This window comes from Symphalangus syndactylus, chromosome 16 (assembly GCF_028878055.3).
Source record: "Symphalangus syndactylus isolate Jambi chromosome 16, NHGRI_mSymSyn1-v2.1_pri, whole genome shotgun sequence".
Taxonomy (NCBI): Eukaryota; Metazoa; Chordata; class Mammalia; order Primates; family Hylobatidae; genus Symphalangus; species Symphalangus syndactylus.
In genome coordinates this window covers 69,794,292-69,820,984 of record NC_072438.2, presented here as the reverse complement: position 1 = coordinate 69,820,984, position 26,693 = coordinate 69,794,292, and the positions used below count along the sequence as shown (strand labels likewise).

General features: G+C 39.1%; 2 protein-coding genes across 12 annotated transcripts in view; one reads left to right on the top strand and one right to left on the bottom strand.

Annotated features, from left to right (window-relative positions):
* The window catches only part of RAD1 (RAD1 checkpoint DNA exonuclease), a 44,912-nt gene extending 32,227 nt beyond the window's left edge, over positions 1-12,685 (bottom strand). For 8 of the 11 annotated variants that reach the window (XM_055246719.2, XM_055246720.2, XM_063619917.1 and 5 more), the window contains exons 1-5: positions 11,835-12,035; positions 10,607-10,715; positions 8,687-8,945; positions 6,417-6,515; positions 6,060-6,114 (exon numbers count right to left, since the gene is read on the bottom strand). In XM_055246719.2, coding sequence (XP_055102694.1) covers positions 6,060-6,114; positions 6,417-6,515; positions 8,687-8,945; positions 10,607-10,715; positions 11,835-12,035 — 723 coding nt within the window. Of the gene's footprint in view, positions 1-2,427; positions 4,611-4,682; positions 6,115-6,416; positions 6,516-8,686; positions 8,946-10,606; positions 10,716-11,834; positions 12,102-12,555 lie in introns of those variants that run through there. The other 3 variants (XM_063619923.1, XM_055246718.2, XM_055246721.2) reach the window with 3 other exon arrangements.
* Positions 12,686-12,828: 143 nt separating this feature from the next.
* Positions 12,829-22,791, top strand: BRIX1 (biogenesis of ribosomes BRX1). Its single transcript, XM_055246715.2, has 10 exons — positions 12,829-13,037; positions 15,484-15,595; positions 16,940-16,983; positions 19,322-19,392; positions 19,646-19,695; positions 19,799-19,872; positions 20,105-20,155; positions 20,237-20,338; positions 21,963-22,091; positions 22,335-22,791. Exons 1-10 carry the CDS (start codon positions 12,879-12,881, stop codon positions 22,602-22,604), a joined length of 1,062 nt encoding a protein of 353 aa, XP_055102690.1. The 5' UTR covers positions 12,829-12,878; the 3' UTR covers positions 22,605-22,791.
* Positions 22,792-26,693: the final 3,902 nt, after the last annotated feature.

Sequence of the window (26,693 nt, the reverse complement as noted above, 5' to 3'; positions counted from 1 at the left end):
TTCTCTGTGGTGCTTATTAACTGGTCACTTGGCCTGTCATTGTTCATTTTAGCCCTGTCTGGAGATGGGGCTGCTGTTCTTCCCCAGAATATTCTGAATCGATTACAGTAGCTTCAGAAGAGTTGCTTCCATTTTCACATACGTAGTTGAAAATGGCTTTTCAACAATGACTGACATTAAAAAAAAAAGAATACCAGAAACAAATGGCCATTTAGACTCCATTTTGGGTGGCACCAAAATTTATAAATGTTATTATTTTGCAATCCTAAGATCTCCAAACTGACAAACCTGTATCAATAAACAGTAGCGTAACACTGTGAAATAAAATTTTATGGTGTACCTGTTCCTACATTTGAAATTTGTTTTTAATGTTTAAAGTTTTTCTTTTTGTCAGTGTAAGGTTGCTATTGTCTGAGGTTTTGATGTTAAAATGTTTTATAAAATGGTGGTGATACTGAATCATATAATTTTAACATCCTTATACCTGGTAAAATAACTTGGCACCTATGTTGGTCCCCAAAGTTTTTCCCAAAGGCATTTTTAGATTCATACAAAATTAAGGGAAAGCTACAGAGATTTCCCATTTACCCCCTACCCCCACACATGCCTAGCTTCTCCCTTATCAACATCTCCCACCAGAGTGGTACATTTGTGACAACTGATGAACCCACACTGACACACCATTATTACCCAGGTCCATAGTTTACATGAGGGTTCACTCTTGGTCCTATACATTCTGTGGGTTTGGAAAAATTATAATGACATGTATCTGCCATTATAGTATCACACATATTAGTTTCACTGCCCTAAAAATCCTCTGGGCTCTGCCCAAAAGTTTTAAAATTTTGCTATTTTGGTGAAATCCCAGTCTTAACTAGATACATTAGAAATATAAAGTTGCATTCTCACTGCAAAACCACAGAAGCTACTTTCTAAATTCAACCGTTCTGGATAACCCAATCCAATCAAACACCTGACATTTCTAACATATCTGAGCTAACATACAGAGCTCTTAAAGAGTTCTTCTGAATTAGCTAACAAGCACTGACATTTTTGAGGTGGATGAGGATTAGCTATTTTCCAACAATCTCTGTACCAAGTTAGAAAAAAAAAAAAATTCAAGCCCTGATCAAGCTGTTGCACATACAGATTTCAACAAATATTTTTATTTTTGTTTTATTTTTTGTTGAGACAGGGTCCCACTCTCCTGCCAGGCTGGAGTGCAGTGGCATGATCATAGCTCACTGCAGCCTTGAACTCCTGGGCTCAAGCAATCCTCCCGCCTTAGCCTCTGGAGTAGCGGGGACTACATGCATACTCCACACCCGGCTAATTAAAAAAAAAAATTTTTTTTAGAGATGGGGTCTTGCTATGTTGGCCAGACTAGTCTCAAAACTCCTGGGCTAAAATGGTCCTCCTGCCTCAGCCTCCCAAAGTGCTGGGACTACAGGTGAGAGCTACCACACCTAGCTCAATAAACATTTTTTAGCAAGCAAACGAAAGTTTATGTAAATGGCCAGGCATGGTGGCTCACACCTGTAATCCCAGCAGTTTGGGAGGCTGAGGCGGGAGGATCACGAAGTCAAAAGATCGAGACCATCCTGGCCAACATGGTGAAACCCCGATGTGGTGGTGCGCACCTGTAGTCCCAGCTGCTTGGGAGGCTGAGGCAGGAGAATCACTCGAACCTGGGAGGTGGAGGTTGCAGTGAACTGAGATCGCACCACTGCACTCCAGCCTGGCAACAGAGTGAGACTCCATCTCAAAAAAAAAAAGCTTATGTAACCTGTTCTGTATGTTCAATGACGTACTACCTGCTGATTTGGTAAGTTCACCCACCACTGCATTAAAGGTCCACTTAAGGCAGGCTTGACAATATTCCAGAAATAGTACTGTCCTAACCTAGTCAGCCACGGCAACCAGAAATCCTTGGACAAAATGGCAGGAAGCAAGACTATTTTGGGATCACGTGTCAGGCACCATGCCTAAGGGTACAGGCCACAGGCTCTACTAGATTGTTACTTCCTTTTCACTTAAGTATGAGGAATTACTCTGAAACAATTTAGTATGTTCACATATCTTGAATACCTCTAGTTTTGCCAGTGAGAGCCACTACTAGTATCTATTATAATGATCAACAAGCTATGAATTTCAAAAATATACTTCACACATTTACTCTGCTGATTATCAAAACCTCTGGACGTGACTGAGATACAGATACAAAAAGCACTTGAAACCGCTGCTTTTGGTCTTTCTGATTAGAACACTAGCTGTCCACTCCTGAGAGAGAAATTCTGTTAGAGCTAATGACTCCTCCTGGGGTGCTTGTAACCTGACACTAGTATAAAAGCAGCACTGCCTATTCCAAAGAGAATGAAAGCAAATTACAAACATAATTGGGAAAAGAAGAAATACTACACACTCCAATTTCTCAGGACCCAATAGATTTTATTTCAGGTGGGGATAAGGGACAAGCAATGTGAAGACAGTGAAGGAAAGAAGGAAGTCTATGTTCTGAATGATTCCCTACCCCAAACTGTTGAGAGTGCCACATTCTGCCCTTTTAGCAATTTTAACTAATTTTTACTAGGACTTTGATAACACCACAGAAACCCTGTGGCTTCCTGTTAAAATGATTGTGTTACATGCCTTATTTTCATTAGAAAAGTGGAATTTAACAAATACTTTTATTATTTTGAAGCATTTCATCAATTCTAGGTGGAAGCACTACATCATCGAATGGGAAATCAACAAATGAAAAACGAAAAAAAAAATTATCCATTCACAGTAAGCACCATTTTACTAGAAAGAGAGATAAACTTCAAAAAGACAGAACTAAAAGTCTTAAATATAAGACTGTATTCTTCTATATACTACACATTAATTTGTAGTGGCACCAAAGTGTCGCCTGCTCTGCCTGAGGGAGCACTCCCCCTAGTGATTTTCCATAGGAAATAAAGTTAAACTTTTATTAAAGTAAAAATTCTTGGGTCAACTAGAACACACATGAGGAAATTCTTTATAAGTACCTTCATGTTAGGGTGACTTAGAAACAATTCATTAGTCTCTGAATTCTAAATAGCTGAAGACATGCAGCTAAAACAATAATTTTTATTTTATTTTAATTTTTTATTGTTTTTGAGACGGAGTCTTGCTCTGTCACCCAGGCTGGAGTGCAATGGCGCAATCTTGGCTCACTGCAACCCCCGCCTCCCGGGTTCAAGTGATTCTCTTGCCTCAGCCTCTCAAGTAGCTGGGATTACAGACACCCACCACCACACCCAGCTAATTTTTGTATTTTTGGTAGAGGCGGGGGTTTCACCACGTTGGCCAGGCTGATCTCGAACTCCTGACCTCAGATGATCCACCCGCCTCGGCTTCCCAAAGTGCTGGGATTACGGGTGTGAGCCACCACTCCCAGCCTAAAATAATAGTTTTAAATGTGCAAAAATATCCATCCTTACTGAGCTGATTTATATTTGTTTTAAATTCTTTTTAGATTCAACTTTTTTTTTTTTTTTTTTTTTAAACACATTAGGCCAGGTGTGGTAGCTCATGCCTGTAATCCCAGCCCTTTGGGAGGCTGAGGCAGGTGGATTGCTTGAGCTCAGCAGTTCAAGACTAGCCTAGGGAACATAGTAAAACTCCATCTCTACAAAAAATACAAAAATTAGCAGGGCATGGAGGCATGCACCTGTAGTCCTAGCTATTTGGGAAGCTGAGATGGGAGGATTGCTTGAGCCTAGGAGATTGAGGCTGCAGTGAACTGTGTGATCCTACAACTGTACTCCAGCCTGGTCAACAGAGCAAGATCTTATCTCCAAAAATAAAAATAAAAAACCTTAGATCAAAATAAATTTGGAGCTAAATCATCAGAATTAAGTAGTGACTAATAAGATGCTAAAAGAAAATGTGAAATTCAGAGTCTTTCATCTAACAAAGTTACTAAATGCCCATTATATATTAGGCGCTGTTCTTTGTTCACACTAGTAACAAAGGACAAAAAATAACTATGCTATTTCACATTTAACAGTCCTTAGAATGTTGACTGATTAGATATTTTCCTAAGTATCTCTTAGGTTTGTTCTGTTCTTGGTGTTTATCTAAACAAAAATATTCTGACAACATTTAGTAATTTGTTTCCTTCTTGAATACATACACTTTAGAAAATTCCAACTTTTGTAGTCGCTAGGCATGCTGAGATTGAGACACTTACTAGTTATCAGGTACTGACCCTGGCCACCTCCCAGAACTGTCCATATGCCTGGGAAGCAGTGCCTGCCATTGTGCTGGAGTAGCCTCCTTGCAGCACACTTTGCTGTAATACTCTCCAAACCAATTTTCTCTAACTCTATGTGACCTATATTAAGGTAGGGCATTCCAATATATCCTCCAATTTTGGTGAATACAATTGAGTGGTTCTCAACAATGAATAGTTTGGCACACTTTTATTTGGAGGAGGTGGTAGTCACAATGACTAGCATCAGTGGGTGAGGGCCAGAAAGGCTAAATGAATCCTGTAATGGGATGACAGTTTTTTATCCTAAAGAACCGTCTCACTCAAAAGGCCAATAGTGACTGTCCATGGAGGGACACTGAGCTGTTGTCACCTGGTACAGTAACAAAGACAAAAGCTTCACTTTACTCATGTAATTTTTTCTACTAGACAGTAAGTCAGATAATTTTAGTATTGTATTTTATTAAATATATTTATTTGCCACAAAAATTATTTTAGTGACAACTACTAGGAAAGTACAAAAATCACTTAATAACTGGTTTTCTACACCTTGATTTGTCAAGAAACTCATAAGCAAATGGAAGGTAATAAGTACTGATTGCAGTTACTTACTACAGTGAACAGTTTTGAGAAGAAGAAGAAAACCTGTAACACTGAAAATTGCTTTATATCCCATTCATAGATCTCTTCAAAAGGTTTACTTTAAAAATAAATCACATAAAGAATTGTTCAGACTTGTTTGGTGATGCCTCAACTTCAGAACATTTGCAAGGAAATCACATGTAAAAGCAATCATCTCAATACAATTAAATGCTATTAAAGAAAAAAAAAGTTTCCTTTAAAATAGTGGTTCCCAAAATTTAGCAGGCATCAGAATCTCCCGAGTGAAGCTTGTTAAAATACAGAATGCTGACCTCCTCCCCAGAGTTTGCTACAAGTTTTCAGGCCATTCTGATGTTGGTGTGGGCACAACACTTTGAGAACCACTACTTTAAGATCTAGTCTCACAATGCCCATATGCCTTTGCTTTTTCTAATAGTAAATAAATAAAAGAACATTTCAGGTAGCTGCATCAAACTTTAAGCCTTTAGATTCTTTTTTTTTTTTTTTTTTTGAGGCAGAGTTTTAATCTTGTTGCCCAGGCTGGAGTGTAATGGCATCATCTCAGCTCACCACAACCTCCGCCTCCCGGGTTCAAGCAATTCTCCTGCCTCAGCCTCCCGAATAGCTGGGATTACAGGCATGTGCCACCACGTCCGGCTAATTTTTTGTATTTTTAGTAGAGATGGGGTTTCTCCATGTTGGTCAGGCTGGTCTTGAACTCCTGACCTCAGGTGATCCGCCCACCTCGGCCTCCCAAAGTGCTGGGATTAAAGGCTTGAGCCACCAAGCCCAGCCACCTTTAGACTCTTGAAATGTTATGTTGGCTCACAATTATTCCCATGAGTTCAAAAGACAGAACTAAAGGACAGTCCTGAATAATCTATGACTACATGAAAACATTTATTTACATACCCTCTACAAAATGTATTTACAAAACAGTAACTATTAGGGTAAACGACCTTGCTCCTATCTTCCCCATTGTGCTGCTTCTCTATAGAAAATCCAATATGAAATTACAAAGAGTACTGTACTCAGAATAAGAACTTCATCTATCATAAATGTACACATAGATATCAGTGAATTGTCATACTCAAGACTCAGATTCAGGAACTTCTTCATCAGGGCAGCAGTAATATTCCACAAAACATATTTGTCCATCTTCATTTCTAATCATATACTGTAATGAAAGGAAACCTCTGTTATCTGTCCGAATAGATACCTTACACGATAGGACTAATGCCTTTGTAGAGGGTTTCAGTAAGGAAATCTTGTATCTGTAGAAGAAAAAATAAAACACTGTTATATCAACACAGTGAACACTGCTCAGAACTCCCAAGGACAAAAAGTAGCAAATCTAAGAATAAAATCAATTTATCCAATTTGCTAATATTTTCTCGTTTTAAAATTCATCCAGTGTTAGAACCCTACATCCCCTAGTAAGTCCAGCACTCTACTATTCATTTTTATAAAATGCTGTGCATTTTAATTAACAGATTGAAAGTGTTTTTATTTAACAGAAATCTGGTATTTAACCTCCTCTTTATCACCAATGACAACCTCTATATTAAGAACTGACCTGTTGACTTGGGTCTGATTACAATGAAATGCTTCCATCAAATCAGAATCTTTGGGATAGTCAAGGTGGGAACTTCCTGCATTTCCAAAAGTAGATAACCTATAGAAAATGATTACCTCATTTATTCATTCATCCAAAAATAAACCACATTAGGATCCAAATAAAGAAAACACTTCCTTAAGAAATTCATACTAGTGGGTGAAACAGACATGTACACAAATGGTTACAATACACGATAACAAGTACCATAATAAAGCTCCCACTAGAGTTCAGGGAGTTCAGGGCAACTAATCAACAGCTTTAAAGAAAATCAATTGTAAAAGGAAAAGGGTAGGGGACACTTCAATTTCATTACCCTAATCCTACTCTGAAAATGACTTTTCCACATCCTTCAGTCAGAAATATATAACAGGAGAGAGAATTGAGGACTGATGGAAGTCCTTGATCTAAGTCAACTGCAACCCTTATGTCTGTTCCCAATCCTACACCTAGGAATTACAGCTTTTCTGTATCTTAGACTGCTCTTAAGGCTATTTCATGGTTTTCCTCACTTGGTAATACCAGAAGTTATTTGTAGACAATTTATAAGTGTTAATACGCTGATTTAATCTGCAAGAACTTCTGGAGCATTTGCTGCAGGGTTAACACGTTGTTAAGTATTATATGAGCATGGTGATAAGATCCAGGTTGGTTTTCCCTAAGCTCCATTTCTGCCTCCTGTCCTCCAGGTGTTGGTTTTCCTGGGGTCCATCTTTTCTTTCTTCTAATATAATCTCTCTCTCTGACCCGTCTCATCCATACCCAGCCATGATGATGGTTCCCAAATCTAAATTTCCAGTCTCAATGGATCTCCTGAGCACCCTAACTATATATCCAGCTACTCCCTAATGTCGCAGGTACTTGAAATTTAACATATCCAGGAAAAAATTTCAACTCCTACCTCCCTACCACCAAATTGTTTCCCATCCTGGAGATGAAAGATACTATGGTCCATCTAGTTACCCAGGCTGAGAGAGATCACTGAGGAGATCCTCTAAAATACTGTTTAAGTACCTGAATTTTTTACTTCATTCCGCTGCTAAAGTAGGGTTTCCAATTTCCGTTTTGGTTAACTTTGTCAGAACTTGAGCCAAATTTTTAACTCCTCAAAGTCATGAGAAGGGCCTGTGATTCTTTTTCTTTTTTTTTTTTTTTTGAGACAGAGTCTCACTCTGTCACCTAGGCTGGAGTGCAGTGGCGCAATCTCAGCTCACTGCAACCTCTGCTTCCTGGGTTCAAGTGATTCTCCCACCTCAGCCTCCAGAGTAGCTGGGATTATAGGCACGTGCCACCACGCCCAACTAATTTTTCTATTTTTAGTAGAGACAGGGTTTCACCACGTTGGCCAGGTTGGTCTTGAACTCCTGACCTCAAGTGATCTGCCCAATTCAGCCTCCCAAAGTGCTAGGATTACAGGTGTCAGCCACCGCACTTTTACAGCCGGGCCTGTGATTCTTCTAAAGTAGTTACAAAAAGAATACCTTATTCCTTTTATTCCATATGTATTTAGGGCCTTTAATATTCTGACATATTTCAAAAAGAGAATATTTAGATCCTCTCTCTAAATTGCTAGAATCTCTAAACTGAGTCTAATCCTGAAAAGAGACTTGTGTTAAAGTATCAGGAACAGCTTTTTTGACATTGTACTCCTGCTGAAAACTGCCCTCCCTTAGGAAGCCAGCCTTGAGCAATCCTCCCTAAATCCTTGTACAGCATTTCCCAGGTGTCTCTGTGTGCTATCTTGGTACTTAATGGTTTGCTGTTTTCACATATCTTGGCTTCACCTTGGTTTTAAGCACACAGTAGGTGATCAACAGATACTTAGTGAATGAATGAACCACGTGTAGAAAACATCTTCTTCTGCATCCTGAACTAGCTTGAAAAAGATACCATAATACAAACACCCTTTCCAAACACTTAAACCTGATTTTCCTCATGATGTAACCTCATCTATGACAGTAAGTAGTAGTACAATGAAAACACCACCAGTTTCTAAATTAGGGGACGGGGCTTCTCATCTAGATGCCACCACCACCTAAATATGAAATAGTGAGTTAATCTTCCTGGGTCTTAAGTTTCTTGATCCATAAAATTATGAGGTAACAGTACAAGCTGTCTAAAGTTGTGAAAATTCTAAAAATGTGAATAAAAATTTTGCATCCTAAGCAAATGTCTAAGTGGGAAGATGGAGTACAGACCACATTAACTATAACTGCACTGCTCTCAAGTACCTGAAATAAGGCTTGTCAGGAGACATGGTAATTTGTAGGACTTCACTTGTCATATCCAATTCAGAAAATGCTTCACGGAGCCCCTCTGACTGCAGAATAATTTTATTAATAACATTGGTGCTGCAGAAATCAAAGTCCAGGGTCTCCTCAGGTTCCTGTGTATTGATTTTGCAGACTGTCACCACTCCTCCTTCTTCCAGGAACAGCATCAAAGGGTAACCATAACCTTGGTAACACATCCGAAGTGCAGTTAAAGTCCCTGCAATGGAAAGAAGTCATACTTGGCCTTAGCTTTATAGCTCTGGGTTCAGCTTCTCCTTGAAATGATACATAAAATTTCTCAAGAATAATTTATTCCGCCCAATTTCTCGCATATATGTATCTCCTCATAAAAAGGGATGACATCTTCCCTGATGACAGTTGTGTGTAGACAATTCCAAAAATACAAGAAAATTGGGAACCAGAACAAAATGTAACATAATTCTCTGGAATCATTTTCAGGTTGTCATAAACACCTCAGAAATAGCTTGTTGATTTTATATACATACAATTTCAGGATAGAGAATCTATATGGATCAACACAGCAAGTAATTAAATTGCTGCAGAACAGGGTATGCTATTCCTTGAAGGTTCAATGTGTGTAACAGTGGATTGCTATCATCTGTACTGTAACATCAGTGTACTCACTATGACAAGGATCCTTCCAACTTTTCTAACTGGGATATATTCTTTATATTTCCTCGAATTTTAAAATCAAAGAGAGAAAAAGAGGGTTGTTAATGGTGGTGTAAATTTTAACTCTGCAAACCACTAGAGGGAAGGAGGAATATGAGGATATTCAAACTCCTTCTTCTTACTAGATTGAGAGCCACAGTGAGGAATGGAAGATGACAGATGCTTTTGTGAAAAACCAGCTGGAGAACGCTGTATTAGAAAATGTATAATTAATAACAGTGGAATTGTCTGTGGAAAATTAAAATACATTTTTCTGGAGAACGATATTGAATTTTTCCTAGCTAATCTCCAGGTTGCTTTCCTATGGAAATAAAATCATTCTTCTGGGGATTCCTTATAGTTTTATACCCACGGCAATTCAATTTTACCATTCTTAAAAATAATTCCCTTAACAAATAAAAAAATATATATTTTAAAGAAAATCATTTGACAGCCGGGCGCAGAGGCTCATGCCTGTAATCCCAGCACTTCGGGAGAGTGAGACAGGCAGATCACCTGAGGTCAGGAGTTTGAGACCAGCCTGACTAACATGGTGAAACCCCATCTCTACTAAAAATACAAAAAATTGGCCAGGCGCGGTGGCACGTGCCTGTAATCCCAGCTACTCGGGAGGCTGAGGCGGGAGAATCACTTGAACCCGGGAGGCAGAGGTTGCAGTGAGCCGAGACTGTGCCATTGTACTGCAGCTTGGGCAACAAGAGAGAAACTCCGTCTCAAAAACACCACAAAATCATTTGGCAAAATAGACATAACTTATAAAATATGGCTTAAAAGAAACAAGTTTTGAACACAGTAAACTAGGAGTCAGAACTGGCTTTCGTTTTTCTCTGCCACTAACTAGCTGAGTAATTCTGGACAAGTTAGGGAAAAGAAGAATAAAAACATTTCACAATGTTAAAGATATTTAAGACATGTCCAAAGTATTCTTTTGGCCAGTTCGAATTTAAAATCCCTCAAAGCCTTGTAAATTAAAAAAAGATGAATGTAAATACTTTTACAGACATGAAAAGAACTATAAACACACTTGCAATTAACACTGTGAAATGTTAGAACCCATGACTGTGGCCACTGACAAATGAATTGGCATTAGCTTTCTGAACAAATGTTTATATTCCAAATAACTTCCTGTATTTTTCTGACCACTGTGTATAACACTTTTATGTCTTTATACTGATAATAGTTTACCTGGCATAGGACTTGATCCAAAAATAGATAAACAGTCTAAAAGGACAGTTAAGTTAATTCGAAAAGTAACAGACTCTTCCTGAACTTTAAACTCCTGAAATATTCCAGCCTATGAAAAGAGTAAAAATGAAAATTGTTATATAAAAGAATGAAAACTAATAATATAAGGTCCTAGATTACACTTTATATGTTTAAAAAATACAATACTGTGCTAATCCCATGAGAATAATTTCTGATTAGCAATCAAAACATCTTAGAGACATCCTTTGAAGCATCCTTATCTCCATTCCTGGCTCTAAAACTATCCCTCTGTGACTCTCCCTTGTCTCGCTTTTGTGCCTATCACTACTGCCTAAGGTCACTTGGAAAACAGACGAACGACTTGATAATGCATGAGCAATATTAGTTTCAACTTTTATTATTATTTTTTATTGATACGGGGGTCTCACTATGATTACCCAGGCTGGTCTTTAATGCCTGAGCTCAAGCGATCTTCGTGCTTCAGCCTCGGTCTCCTGAGCAGCTGGAAATACAGGTGTGAGCCACCAAACCATGCCCCCACATGAGGACAAGAACCATGTCTTATTTACCTCTCTATCGCTGAGGTCATGCTGTGCACTTACGTGTTAAAAAAATGCTTAGTTGAACTTGCAATCCTATCTGAACCACACAAATATTACTTTGGAAGAACAAAAATTCTATTACAACCAGTAAAGGAAAAAAATACTCTTTAGTAATAGCATATCACAGTGGTAAAAAGAGCATATATTCTGGAAACAAATGTTCAGCGTTCTTATCCCAATTCAGCCACTTAACAGCTGTGGGACTGTTGGCAAATCATTTAAAATTGTACCTCGTTTCCACATATATAAAATGGGAATAATAACAGAACCTACCTTACAGGACTATGGTTAAGATTAAATAAGTTAAACAATAAGAAGACTGTAGCCTAGCCAACAGTCTAGTTTAATAAACTTTAGTCATTACTAACCATTATCTCTGTAAAACAAGATGGGAAAAGAATTTGTTACCGGGAGAGAAAAAAAAATTCAAGTAATGACGTTTTGTTCTCTAACTTAAGACTATTATTTATTTATCTATTAAGTTATTTATTATGACTATTGACAAGTTATGACTATTATTTATTTTGTCTATTGAAACCTTCGGATTTCATTAAATTGCATTGAGAATATCTATGACACAGGCTTAAAGGCGCCTACTTCCATACCTGAATAAAAGCATTTGCTTGCACACACTTTGCATTTTCCACTGTTACTTTGATACCATTTTTAGTTGCGAAACACGTGGCATGTTCTCGGAAATGAATAGCTTTCAAGATAGTGGAGAGATTCCTAACGTTGTCAAGGCTGGCCACAAGGCTGTACTGATCATCCTCGTCTTGGATCTGTTGGGTCAGAAGGGGCATCATCCACTGCGCATTCGGCCCTGAGGGATGCTCCTGGGGCCAATACCTGCTCAGCGGATCGCTAAATACCTGAAGGGATTAGACAATAAAACTCCCATGAGTGCTGGCGAGGTCCGGCGAGCTCCACCTGCGCTGAGAGGTGGAAGGCGGCTGGAAGGCTGAACTCGGCTGACCAGGCCGAACCCCACCTATGTCACATAACTGTCTTTGTAATTCTGGGGGAAAATTATCTAAGCTACGATTTCCTCGTCTTCGTAAGAGGACAATAACGTGAAAAGTTGTGAAGAATGAAGACACGCAACTGACACGGTATCTCCCAGCCAAACAGGAGTTACAAATCCGCGGGGAGTCGGTTTTGTGCAGCCCGCGCCACTAGCCTCGCCTCCAACAAAACAGGCGATGGCGGGGCGGGCCCGGAGTGTCCAGATGATCCCCCAAGAGTCCCAGACAAGCCCATTCACCAGCCCGCCCGCGGGACAGCATCGCTTACTAGTCTCGGGGTCCCCGAGTGCGGAAACCTTACCTTTGCGGTGGGGTCTGGACGCCCGAGAGCCCTTCCCAGCAAAGTTTCTGGGGAAGAGCGAAGCGGCTCCGAGGAATCGCGGAGGAAGTGAAGCCGGTCCCGCCACTCTTCAGACCGCCCCTCCACCTCGGCCACCGTCACCACAGAGCTGAAGGAGGCCTAGAGAGCCGCGCGTGCCGCGCCACCGAGACCGGAAGGAGGCACCACAGACCTGGAGGACGACCGCGGAGCGGAGCGCTTAGAGCCGCCGAACCATAGAGATCGGAAATAGGAGCGAGCGGCAGCGACGGAAAGGAGGCCAAGAGCGCAGGCGGCGAGGTAAGATGGCGGCAACCAAGAGGAAACGGCGTGGAGGCTTTGCAGTTCAGGCGAAGAAGCCAAAAAGCAACGAAAAAGATGCGGAGCCGCCAGCTAAGCGGCACGCCACAGCAGAGGAGGTGGAGGAAGAGGAGAGGGACCGGATCCCAGGCCCCGTTTGCAAGGTAGGAGGGGATTGCCCCCGGGCTACACCTGCGGCGGCGGCTCTGTGCGCCTTTTCTTGGGTTACTTACTTGACTACATCTCTGCTTAATTTCAGAGTAGCCCGGGTGTTAACGGTAGGTCGGTTTTAGCAATTCTCCCGGCCAGACTGGGCACGGAGTTTGCAGCTAATCGTTGTGCACGTGGCCGCCTTCCTGGAGGCGGCGGGTTTTAAAACCTTTACTCGGCCCACGGGGAAGCGACTTACAGGGTGCTCAGATCCAGCGTTCTGTCTTCCTACTTGTTCAGTTTTTTTTTTTAATGTTTTTGGAGAGTAGTGCTTTTCCTTGGTTATTTCTCGCTATTGAGTATTTCTCCAGTGATTAGTATGCCCATATCCTGCTATAGTCAGCCACTCTTAGGGATCCTGAAGTATGTTAGGTGAGCCTTTAAAAAGTTGTTGCCCTTGGGACTGTGACTCTGACTTGTTAACCAGGTCTTAAACTCAAGAGATAATTAAAAATAGACTCGATACTATGAGCTTTACCTGTATTCAACAGACATTGAATGTACCATGCATTGTACGAAGTTAGGCTTCCATTGGGTTTGAGATTGCAACGGTGACTAGAATGTGACCTCTTCCTCCTGAAATGTTGGAGTTTAGGAGGAAACTTAAGAATTCAGATAAGTTGATGGTTTTTATTCAAAAGAAGTGCACACAAGTTGTTGGAATTAGCTTTCATTCAACCAAGAACTCTTCTTAAGCTAGACCGAATACTGTGAACAAGGATTATCTTTGACATTAATTTCTGCGTCCTCCGCACTTAGCATAGTACTCTAGCGCGGAGTAGGTGATAAGTAAATGACCCCGTGTGGTGTGATGGCAAGCTCTAGGAAAGGAGTGAAGCTCTGTGGAATGAAAGATAAGTGTAAATTCTAGCCCCGTTATTAACAGCAACATTCTGTGCTCTTTTCTGACCTGCAGATTGGGGTGCGGGGGGAGGGAATATTTACTTTTTATGAAAAATAAGCTGGACTTGAACACTTCCAGTAAATGTTAGTGTTCTCACTCTTCCCTTAAGGAGCTAGATAGTATCTATAATCTGAGCCATACTTTGATACATTCTATGGAAATGCAGGAGATAGAAATTATTTTTACCCTAGTATAATAAGATAAAGAATCATGAAGGTTTTAGCCTTTAAGCTGCATGTCAGAGGAAGTGTAGGATTTTGACATTCAAAAATGAGGGGGAACACTCCAAGGGAGAAAAAAAAAACTGATGAAAGACTTTGATGTAGGGAAATGCTGAAAAATGTAAAAAATAGAACCAGATTGGATTGCAGTAGGCTTCATTTGGGGCAATAATGATGTAGACATGAAAATCTGTTTTACAATTCAGTGTCGAAGCTATGTCATTTGAACTTTGTTTAGAAAACTCTGGGAAGTAAGGATGTGATGGAAGTATTACTTTAAAAATGGCCGGGCGCGGTGGCTCACGCCTGTAATCCCAACACTTTGGGAGGCCGAGGCCGGTGGATCACTAGGTCAGGAGTTCAAGACCAGCCTGGGCAAGATGGTGAAACCCCGTCTCTACTAACACTACAAAAAAAAAAAAAATCAGCCAGGTTTAGTGGCGGGCATCTGTAATCCCAGCTACTCGGGAGGCTGAGGCAGGAGAATCGCTTGAACCCGGGAGGTAGAGGTTGCAGTGAGCCGAGATCGCGCCACTGCACTCCAGCCTGGGTGACAGTGAGACTCCATCTCAAAAAAAAAAAAAAAAAAAAAGTAAACTGTTGAAAAAGCTATAGTCAATCATATCTATTGGAGGTGCTCATGTCTGGGAAGGTTAGCCATTTAGGAGTTTTGCAGTTAATGTAAGATTCTAAATAAGTGCAGTGTGAATAAGAAAGGATTAAGAGTTGTGGGAAATTTTTATGAGACGTCTGTCATGGAGAGCACAGAAATAAAAGAGAGGGCTAAGAAAGAACTTTCAGGGTTGGGAGGAGGAATTGGAGAGATTGAAGTTGAAAAACAAGAAAGAAACCAAGGAGGGCATTTCTGGGGTGGCAGATGTGGTCAGTGAAGGTTTGACTTGCTACTTGGAAGCTCTTAAAAAACAAACAGGGCCAAGTGCGATGCTTCTCATCTATAATCCCAGCACTTCGGGAGGCCAAGCTGCTTGAGCCCAGGTGTTGGAGACCAGCCTGGGCAACAAAGGGAGGGAGACTCCCGTCTCTACAAAAAAAAAAAAAAAAAAAAAAAAAAAAACCTACCTGGGCATGGTGGCACATGCCTGTAGTCTCCAGCTACTGCAGATGCTGGGGTGGGAGGATCACTTGAGCCCAGGAACTTGAAACTGCAGTGAGCCGTGAGCACTTCAGCCTGGGCAACAGTGTGAGACCCTGTCACAAAACAAGATCAGTTCAGTATGAGATTTTAAAATCTTTTAACATTTTCTTTTTCTTTAGGGAAAGTGGAAAAATAAGGAACGGATTCTCATCTTTTCTTCCAGAGGAATAAATTTCAGAACAAGACATTTAATGCAGGACTTGAGAATGTTGATGCCTCATTCTAAAGCAGGTGCCTTTATATCATATACTTTAGAAATTTCTATCTATAAACTTACCTATTTTTATGTTTTCATTTATTTTATATATTCTTCATTTGTTCAGTGTTTTCACGAAAAAAACACAATGCCTTTTATCCTTTCAAGTGCCACAATTTTTCCAGTTAACATTTCGTAAGAAATCCTTTAGATTTCATTAGGTAGTTTCTTTACTTTTTAAAACAGATGTTCTAATATTATTGAAACATTTCTTGAAGGTCCAGGAATGCCTTCACTGTAATGCTCCTGAAGGTCCTGAGGTAGGTGGGATGGTTTGTCCTAAGTGCTAAGGACTGCCATGTGTTGCTTTTTGGGCCTTTTTTTTTTTTTTTTAAACTGTTTTTATTGGACAATGGACCTGGGATAGAATTTGAAGCACCTTTTAAGTTGGAGTCAGAGCCTATTTCTAAATGCCAGGCTATTTATTTATTTCTAAGCAATGGGTTATTTTAAAGGCAAGAACGGTATGGCCGGGCATGGTAGCTCATGCCTGTAATCCCAGCACTTTGGGAGGCCGAGGTGGGTGGAACACTTGAGTCCAGGAGTTCCAGACTATCCTGGGCAACATGGTGAAACCCTGTCTCTACAAAATAAAAAAAAATGAAAAAAGTAAAGCAAATTAGCCAAGTGTGGGGGTCACTTGCCTGCAGTCCCAGCTACTCAGGAGTCTCAAGCAGGAGGATGGCTTGAGCCCAGGAGGTCAAGGCTGTCATGAGCCGTGATTGCGCCACTACATTTCAGCCTGGGCAAGGAGCAAGACCCTGTCTCAAAAAAAAAAAAGTCTGGAACAGTGGAGTGGCAGCGCCATCATATGGCTGTTGTGCTTATGTTGAGAGGTGCTTTGGGTTTTTTTTGTTTTTTGTTTTTTATTTTTAAAATTTTAACTTTTATTTTAGATTCAAGGAGTATATGTGCAGGTTTGTTACAGGGGCATAAAGTCAGTTGTCTTTGACACCTATGATTAAAAAGTGAAAGATATGTTCATTGAAACTGGTTTCCTTTAGCATAGTCTTTGGTTTGTGAGAATTTTCCCATTTTTGAAAAGGATTCCTAGAATACCTAAATACTGAGAAACACTGCTTACACTATAATTTCTAATTCTTACAGACTGTATTTTACTTACTTTCTTTACATTTACAAAGAGTCAAGATTTTTTAAGCGATTGTTTCCAGCTCTTGTTTTGAAAATTAGTAATAAAATCTCCTTTAAACTGAAGACTGTAAAAACACTTTATTTTCTAGATAGCATATGTGGTTTGATTGAAGTAACTTTGAAATCACCTTTAATTTACTTGCTTTTTCTTTTTTTTCTTTTTCTAGATACTAAAATGGATCGTAAGGATAAGCTCTTTGTGATTAACGAGGTAATTTTGGAAAGTAATTGCAATAAAATATTTTAAAAACGTTAACAGTGGCTCATTTCAAAAATAAGTCATTCGGTGACTTTAAAAATTGTTTTGTAAAAACTATTCAGACACATTTTATTAACTCTTCAATAACTGGTCTTCCAGATTTTTCTCTCTCACAGTTTAGTGCTTCAGCCATTTCTGTTTGTTTTGTCTGAACAAGCATATTGAAATTTCCTCAGGAGAAGGATTATGTCCCATTTTTTAACCCCATAGTGTCCAGTATTATGCTAAATCCATAGTAGGTACTCAAAAAATTATCAGTCAACATATATAAAGTAAAATAAGTCCATTAAACATATATATATATATATATATATATATATATATAAAACCCACATGGTAAAAAGTGTTTTGCCAGTATTAAAAGTGATTTGTGTAGAACTGGCTCTTAAGGTATTACAAACTAGGAATAGGTTACATTTTCAAAGTATTGTTTAAGATACTACACTTATGTGTATTTTTTTAACCTCTGGAAGCACAGAACATAAATTTACATTTTAAAACAAAATTTTCAAAACTTAGAAGAATTAAGATCATTTTTTCACTATTAGCCTTCTTTAGAGCACAAATTTTTGAACCTCTGCTGTAACACCACATTATTCTATGTGCTGTAGAAACTGTTTAACAGAGCAATGTCCCTGTCATTATGGAACTTACACTCTAGTGGAGACAGGCCATAAACAAGATTTATAATTTCAAGTAAAGATAGGAAAAATAAAGCAGGTTATAGGTTTTCCACATCTGAGGCCAGACCGGAAAAACCTGTTCAAAGGGATGGTGTTTAATATTTGAGCAGAGACGTAGTGAAGGAGAAATAGATAAAAGATCATCTAGCTAGAGAAAATGGCAACTACAAAGGCCCAGAAGTGACACAAACTTCCTATTTTTGTGTTTATTCTAAGACCAATAAGAAACAAAAGATTTTTTTTTAAGTTGTTAGGGTTTGTTTATTTAACTGGTGTTGGAGACAAAGTCTCACTCTGTTACCCAGGCTGGAGTGAAGTGGTATGATCTCAGCTCACTACAGCCTCTGCTTCCTGGGTTTAAGCAATTCTCCTGCCTCAGCCTCCTGAGTAGCTGGGACTACAGGCACACGCCATTATGCGCAGCTAATTTTTTGTATTTTTAGTAGAGACGGGGCTTTGCCGGGTTGCTCAGGCAATTCACCTACCTTGGCCTCCCAAAGTGCTGGGGTTACAGGCATGAGCCACCTCATCCAGCCATAAGTTGTTAGGTTTAAAGTCTTAAATAGTTTGGAGTTTAAGAGTACTATATTAATTAGAGTTTATGAATACTACAGTAGTACAAGACTTCACTCCTGTAATGTTTTTATATCTTCTCAAGTGTGACTTTTGTAAGCCTTCAAGATGTTGAAGTTTAATTTGAAATAGGTTTTATATACTTAGGTTTTTCACCCAATCCCTTAGTGATTTTATAGAACCAAATCACCAGAAATGATAGTATAAATGAACAACTTAAGTTTTGTGATCTTAAAATCAAAAAGCTAAAAAGTTAAAAACCAAAATAATCATTAAAAAGGATGTTTTTAGTTCTATAAGGACTAGATTTTCATAAGATTGGCTAAGAAGATTGATTATGAAGGATTAACATAAGATTAGTTGTAGTATGCCTTATCTGTAGGGCATCTATTTTTAGTCTTTGTAGTTTGTAAATGGGACTATGGGCAGAAGAGGTTCCTGGCCGGGCGCGGTGGCTCACGCCTGTAATCCCAGCACTTTGGGAGGCCAAGGCAGGCAGAACACCTGAGGTTGGGAGTTCAAGACCAGCCAGACCAACATGGAGAAACCCCATCTCTACTAAAAATACAAAATTAGCGGGGTGTGATGGCACATGCCTGTAATATCCCGGCTAGTCCAGAGGCTGAAGCAGGAGAATCATTTGAACCTGGGAGGTGGAGGTTGCGATGAGCCAAGATCGTGCCATTGAACTCCAGCCTCAGCAACAAGAGCGAAACTCCATCTCAGAAAAAAAAAAAAAAAAAAAAGAGGGAGCTTTCCAGTAATCAGAAGTGGGACCATTTTAGATGCTAGGCCCAAAAATATGATAGATAATTTCACCCAAGATATGGGCAGAGCATCTAGTTTACCTTGGGTAGAATACCTAAGAGGAACTTTAAAGGTTCCTTCTGTGAATAAATAAATGTTTAGGCCTTTGTAGCCTATTAGCCTGGTTAGGTATTTTTGAGATAATCTAGATGATATTAATCACACATAATTACTTTAGTTCTCATTTATATTATCTACTTCAGTTTCCTATACTTTGCTTCCTTTAGGTTTGTGAAATGAAGAACTGTAATAAATGCATCTATTTTGAAGCTAAGAAAAAACAAGATCTCTATATGTGGTAAGAGAATGTATTAAGATTTTGGTTAAACTCATTTAAGTGGAGTTGTTCGTTGTACCTTTTATGTTATAGACTCCTAGTCTTTCATGTTAAAGGTTGAGAATGAAGCAAACTTTTTTGATTTCACAAAACTTGATACCTTTAAAGAAAATTAAATACATGAATATTATAAGCATATTATTTATGGTGAATAGGTGGTAAGCATTGACTACATTCGCTAATTAGTTGAAAAAGCTTCCTCCATGTCTTTCAGGCTTTCAAATTCACCTCATGGACCGTCTGCTAAATTCCTTGTTCAAAATAGTAAGTTGACTCAATAAATTTTTTAGATGAGGAAATTAAAAATAATCTTTCAAAATAGTTGTGCAAAAGTTATAACTTTGTGTTTTTGTTGTAATTTTTCTAGTTCATACTCTCGCTGAACTAAAGATGACAGGAAACTGTTTGAAAGGTTCTCGGCCCCTTTTGTCTTTTGACCCTGTAAGTTTCTCATTCAGTGTATGAGGTCTAATTTTCTTATCTGGCATGGTTGTTTTTAGTAGATATAGTTGTGTTATTCAATTTAGTTTCAGCCCCACCTTGATTTTATGGATTATCAGTTCTTTCAGGCACATTTATAATGAGGTTATAGCCAGTTTATAGAAACAAATGAGCAAACAGTTTTAAACAAGGCAGTCTACTGTTAAATAATATGCTTACCTTATTTTTATAGGCTTTTGATGAATTACCACATTATGCTTTATTAAAAGAACTCTTAATTCAGGTAAATATCTTTTAAATTAGCTATCCAAAATATACATGATATATCTTGGAATAAGGAACTAACATACACTTTTTTAACTAGATCTTTAGTACACCACGGTATCATCCCAAAAGCCAACCATTCGTGGACCATGTGTTTACTTTCACCATTTTGGATAATAGGATATGGTTTCGGAACTTTCAGGTAAACTTTACTTGATTTTTATTTATACCTTTTTTATAAATTGAATTAAATTTATTTATTTATTTATGTTTTGAGACAGAGTCTCGCTCTTGTTGCCCAGGCTGGAGTGCAGTGGCACAATCTCGGCTCACGGCAACCTCCACCTCCCGGTTTCAAGCTTCTCCTGCTGCAGCCTCCTGAGTAGCTGGGATTAAAGGCAGCCATCATCACGCCTGGCTAATTTTTGTAGTTTTAGTAGAGACAGGGTTTCGCCATGTTGGCCAGGCTGGTTTCAAACTCCTGCCCTCAGGTGATCTGCCTGCCTTGGCCTCCCAGAGTGCTGGGATTCCAGGTGTGAGCCACTGCACCTGGACTAATTTTTTTTTTTTTTAGAGATAGAGTGTTGCAATGTTGCCTAGGTTGGTCTTGAACCTCCTGGCCTCAAATCATCCCTCCTCAGCATCTTGAGTAGGTGGGATTACAGGTGTGAGCCACTGTGCCTGGTCAATTTTTAATTAAACTTTTAGATAAGGATATACAGGGTTTGCATACACAAAAAATGCAAATAATCCTTTTGTTTTAAATAGCTTCCTTTTCCCTAAGGAGATTGCTGCAAGTAACTTTGTACTGTCTTATATCTTAAGTGATCTCTACCTACTTCTATTCGTGACTGTTAGTTGATACAGAGTATGGATTTCCTAATAAGCCATTATATATTTAACTTTATAGAAAGGGAATAGCTTGAAGATCCATGAGATACTTGGGTTCCTAATTTGTAGAAAGTGCTGTAAAGGATACAGTGAAATAGAAGTTTCTCTCTAAAAGCTTAGAAGTTTCTCTCTAAAAGCACCTCAAGGGTTAAGGCCTAGCAAAATGTAATTGCTATAGAAGGCATTCAGTGGCAACTGTTAGATGATGAGTCATACAGTGACTCATTCAGGAGAAAAGAAGAGGTGATTCTAGAAATCTTGAAGGAGGAGTTTGGCAAGATAAGTGCAGAAAGATGAAGAGGTAGAAGAGAACAGCAAGAACAAAATTTTAGACAGTATATGACATAAACTGAGCTCTTTTCTGCATATTTTATATTGGATACCTGGCATGTGAGTTGAACACATCCTCCTACCCTCCGAGGGCAGACATGCCTGAACTAATAGATAACAAATATTTGTTATTCAGAAGTTGCCTTTTAATTCCATAATCAGTAGCTATTAAATAAATTTGACCACATATCCTTTTAATCTAACTTGAATTAGATTTATAAAAACAATTTAGGAATTGATTTAAGTTTCAAGAGTTCCCCCATAATGTGCTTTAACACATTTTGTTAATAGTGGTTACTATTTTAAAATGTGTTTAACCACAGTTTTTCAAGGATATATGCATTGTGAGAAGCAAGATGTGAACCAAAATCTAATTACTCAATTTTAAAAGAACACACCAAAAGAACATTTTTCCATGACAACTTCCTATAAGTACTAATAGATTTCAGAAAATATTGATGATTTGGCATTTACCAAGTTTCACCCCCACCTTGATTTTATGGATTATCAATTCTTTCAGGCACATTTATAATGAGGTTATAGCCAATATACCTTTTAGGAATAATGTAACCAAACCAAAATGAAATGTTTCCTTTTTATTAAAGATCATAGAAGAAGATGCTGCTCTTGTAGAAATAGGACCTCGTTTTGTCTTAAATCTCATAAAGATTTTCCAGGGAAGTTTTGGAGGACCAACTTTATATGAAAATCCTCACTACCAGTCTCCAAACATGGTAAGCTGTCGTGTCATTCAGTAGTCTTCAATGTACCAGAACCCTTTGGCCAAAATGATTCTGTGAAGTAATTGCTGTTTTATTATCTGTGAAACTGAATTTGGTTTTTGCTGCATAGAGACTTGGAAATTATTCCTTTTCTTCATGACACTGGCTGAAAGGATATATGGTTCATAACTGAAAGTCTTTGCCTTATATAAAATGTTTATTTTTATTTCAAAAGCATCTAATTTTTTTTTTTAGCATAGGCGTGTCGTAAGATCCATCACAGCTGCAAAATACAGAGAGAAACAGCAAGTGAAAGATGTGCAAAAACTGAGGAAGAAAGAGCCGAAGACTCTTCTTCCACATGATCCCACTGCAGATGTTTTTGTAACGCCAGCTGAGGAGAAACCAATAGAAATACAGTGGGTAAAACCAGAGCCAAAAGTTGATTTGAAAGCAAGAAAGAAACGGATTTACAAAAGGCAAAGAAAAATGAAACAGAGGATGGACAGTGGGAAAACAAAATAAGTCAATGGAAACCTGATTTGTTTTTCAGTTACCTTATATTTATTTTGTATTCAATGTGTAAATACTTCTATTATCTAATACTATCTTATGTCTAATTAGTGTAGCATTTAGAAGAAAGAAAAATTAAGATCTTAAAATTAGTGATTATCTTTTTCTAAATAAAATATCACCAGAATTCATCAGTTAATTTCTGATTTCTTTTTAAAGTTTGTATTCCTAAAAATGTAGCATAATGTAGCCTGTTCTCTTGGGTTGGAATTTTTGGTTTAGCAAAGGTGAAATTCAGACATTTATTAGGTCATATTATTTGTAACAACATTCAACACTTCGAGAGCGTCGGTTGTGGATGGTAAAGTAGGAGTAGACTGGTAGAAAGGAAGGCATTTCACTGAAGTTTACTTAGTCACCAGTTGATGAAGCCATGGAAGAACTAACCTCTGATATGTCACTTCAAAAAAGAGTACATTAAAATGTTGAGGTTTTGAGAATCAAATGCGTTAATGGCTGTGTTGAAAGCACTTTGTAAATTTTTTATTTTATTGTATTGTATTTCTGAGATGGAGTTTTGCTCTTGTTGCCCAGGCTGGAGTACAATGGCGCGATCTCGGCTCACCGCAACCTCCACCTCCCTTGTTCAAGTGATTCTCCTGCCTCAGCCTCCTGAGTAGCTGGGATTACAGGCATGTGCCACCAAGCCCGGCTAATTTGTATTTTTAGTAGAGTTGGGGTTTCTCCATGTTGGTCAGGCTGGTCTTGAACTGCCCGCCTCGGCCTCTCAAAGTGCTGGGATTATAGACATGAACCACCATGCCTGGCCAAATTACATATTTATTTTAGAAGCAGTGTATGTAGATTACTTATTTAGAAAACTAATAGTAAAAGGAGAAAAAAATAGGACAGTTGTTAGAGGGGATACCAGAACATTTGAATTTTTCCCCACATGAAAGAGAAACTGCCTATTGTGTAACGGGGCACTAGGCTTAAGATCTTATGGGTAAATTAGTAACATGGAAAGAAAAGATTCTGAGTACCAGTGACCGTGGAGGTAGGTGGCTGCTGACATGGACAGATAGAAATACAATAATATATAACATATATATCTAATGAAATGACACATGCTGTTTCATCACCTGCTTTTTTGACTTCACACTGATTATTTTTCTGCGTGTGTGTTCTACATGTTTACTTGCTAACTGTGTAGTATTCTGTGTGCCAAAGCTATGTAATCAGTATTTTCAGTTTTCCTCCTTTTTTTGCTGGTATCGATGCTTGTAGTGAATACTCATCTATATATGTTACATGTCTTTTTACACAACACTTTTGGTTTCCTAGAAGTGCAACTTAGGTTAAAGATTATGAACTCTACACTTTTTGCTTGCTCCCTCCACCACCATAACCTCACTAGAGGCTATTAGAGGGTTCATTTCCTTGTCCCCTTACCAGTTTCACTATGCATGAAAGAATTTGTCAATTTAATAGGTTAAAAAAAAAAAAAACCTTTTTTTTTTTTGTTACTGATTTATCCTTTTTGACTGGACTAATCATGTTTGTTTTTCTGTAGTAGGATTGTCTTTTACTGATTTTGTAAGCGCTTTTATATAGTAAGTTTATTATAGATACCTTTCCTAGTTCACTTACATTTTAATTTTATGTCTTTATCATTTTAAGTCTTTAGGCAGAATGATCAATATTCATGTTTTTTTTCCTTAAATTTTTTGTTAAGAACGACCTTCCTGAGTTTAATTGGCTACTTATCTTGAAATAGTCTAAATTAGGAAACTTGAAATCTTGAAGTCATCTAAATTATGCAGGTAATTCATGTCAGAGGTTCACTTGAAATACTTGTATGTGACTAGGGCCAAATCTGGTTAAATGGAAAAAAACCAAAGTGGCCATTATTTAGGCAGTTGGATATAGTCTTGGATAAAAATAAGACAGCCGTATTCAGAATTTGTTTTTAAACACATCTCAGGAACAAGTTAATATAGGTTATAAACTAGATCAACAAGTTGTAAGTTTGAGTAGAGATACAAACTTGTACTTTTGATGTGTGCATTGTGGAGTTTTGGTGTAATTTCCAATTTCACAATTTTCAATTAACAGTTTCCATATAGAGATATCCTTATATCTCAAATTCCCTTTCACAATTATATGGATATCTTATTTGAGAATTCTTCTGGAATGGATCATCTCTAAAGTGGTCATTTAAAGGGCACCAGTTTAATAAAAGATGTTCCTTTATTTATTAGCGGCAGGGTCTTGCCCTGTCACCCAGGGCTGTAATGTGGTGGTGTGGTTATAGCTCACTGCAGGCTGTAACTCCTAGGCTCAAGTATTCCTGCCTCAGCCTCCTGAGTAACTAGGACTGCAGGCCCATGCCACCATGCCTGGCTCTTTTTTTTTTTTGTAGAGACAAGTTCTTGCTATGTTGCCCAGGCTGGTCTTGAACTCTTGGGCCGAAGGGATCCTCCCGCCTCGGCTTCCCAAAGTGCTGGGATTGCAGGCATGAGCCACCATGCCTGGTCAAGATGTTCCTTTAGACTGAAATTTATATCTAGCATAGTTACCTTTAATTATACAATGTTATAGGCAAAAATCCTCCTTTCTTCAGAAGGTAAAAGTGATTCCTAGAGGCTGTATCCAAAACCAAATTAAGTTGGAGGGAGAAAATACTCCAAATTAAGTTGGAGGGAAAAAAATACTTTCCTTGTCCGTTTTTTTTTTTGTCCCTCCCCTCCCCTCGCCCACCATGCCAATTCTGTTCTCAGGAGGGGAAAGGTTTCATTCTCCCCCAAACTCAGACTTCTCAATCCTTATCCATTACCAGTTTACCAACTAACTGAGACTGTAGAATCTTCCTCTGGAAAAAAGGGAAGTGTATGAATTCTGAGTAGTGAGTTGGTTGGTCAGTGGCGTGTGAAGTAACCTGATGAAGCTTAGCGTGGGTTTCTTTTATTTTACTGGGGGCAGCATATTCGGGAAGAGAAGGATAACCTTATTAAACCTCTTGGGTACCCCAACCCTGTGCAATAGATATTAGCAATATAGCTAACCATACATGGTTAGTAAATACAATCCACACCTAACTGATGCATGTAAACAGTCCACATTACAGTGAAATATATTGGTGTATTAATGCATTTTAATAACTATGGTATTATTTTGATAACCTTATCAAAGTGTTTGGAATAATTGTGCAGATCTTCCATCTTGTAATGCAATGTAATACAGCTAGTCAGATCAACCAAAACCTACCAGTTAAATACTATCCTTTAACTGCTTTCTTAACCTAAACCAATCTTGGAAAGGTAGGATTAGAGGCCAGAAAGTTAGGATTAAAGAGTGATGGATGGATAGATCAGCACAATTTCATCCATGTTGGTGGTGAGGCTTTTCATTATTTTTAAGTGTGTTGATGCTTCCCTTTTAAATTTTTTCCGCTTAAATAATCTAACTGTCCTTGCTCAAGCATATTGGTCAAGATGATCAATACCAGAGATCTTAAGTGGCAGCTGAAGAGAATTAAAGAGATTTTAAAAAAAAACCTGGTATTCAGTCCAACCGAATTCTGTTATTGTATTAGTTGAGGAGGCTTGAGCCAACCACTTGACCACTTGGAGTCTGAATCGCCTCATCTATAAAAACGGGGATCCATTGAGAAATTATAATCAGATATTTTCCAGAATCCTCTCCCATCCCAGCTCCTATCTCCCCCTTCAGTCCTCAGGTCGGCTGCCACTCACACTGACCGCCATCTGTGCCCCTCACAATGACACCAGCGTGGCCCTGCCTCCCACCCGCGCGGCCCCGCCTCCCTCCCGCGCGGCCCCGCCTCTCACCCCGCCGAGGCCCCGCCTCTCACCCCGCCGAGGCCCCGCCTCTCACCCCAAGGTCCCGCCTTCCTCCTGCTCTTCCCAGTCAAGGCCTGCCTTCCTCCCACGCGGCCCGCCTCTTTCCCCGCCAAGCTCCCGCCTTTCTCCTTCGCGGCCCGCCTCTCTCCTCGCCAAGGCCCCGCCTTCCTTCCTCGGGGCCCCGCCTCTCACCCCGCCGAGGCCCCACCCCCTCCCGCGCGGCCCTTTCCGGCACAGA

Bases quoted from the DNA above. Each gene is read 5' to 3' on its own strand.
- BRIX1 (XM_055246715.2), top strand. From the start codon at position 12,879: ATGGCGGCAACCAAGAGGAAACGGCGTGGAGGCTTTGCAGTTCAGGCG. The intron at 15,596-16,939 runs GTGCCTTTATAT...TTCTTTTTCTAG, and splicing joins GATGCCTCATTCTAAAGCAG to ATACTAAAATGGATCGTAAG. The intron at 19,393-19,645 runs GTAAGAGAATGT...CATGTCTTTCAG, and splicing joins AAACAAGATCTCTATATGTG to GCTTTCAAATTCACCTCATG.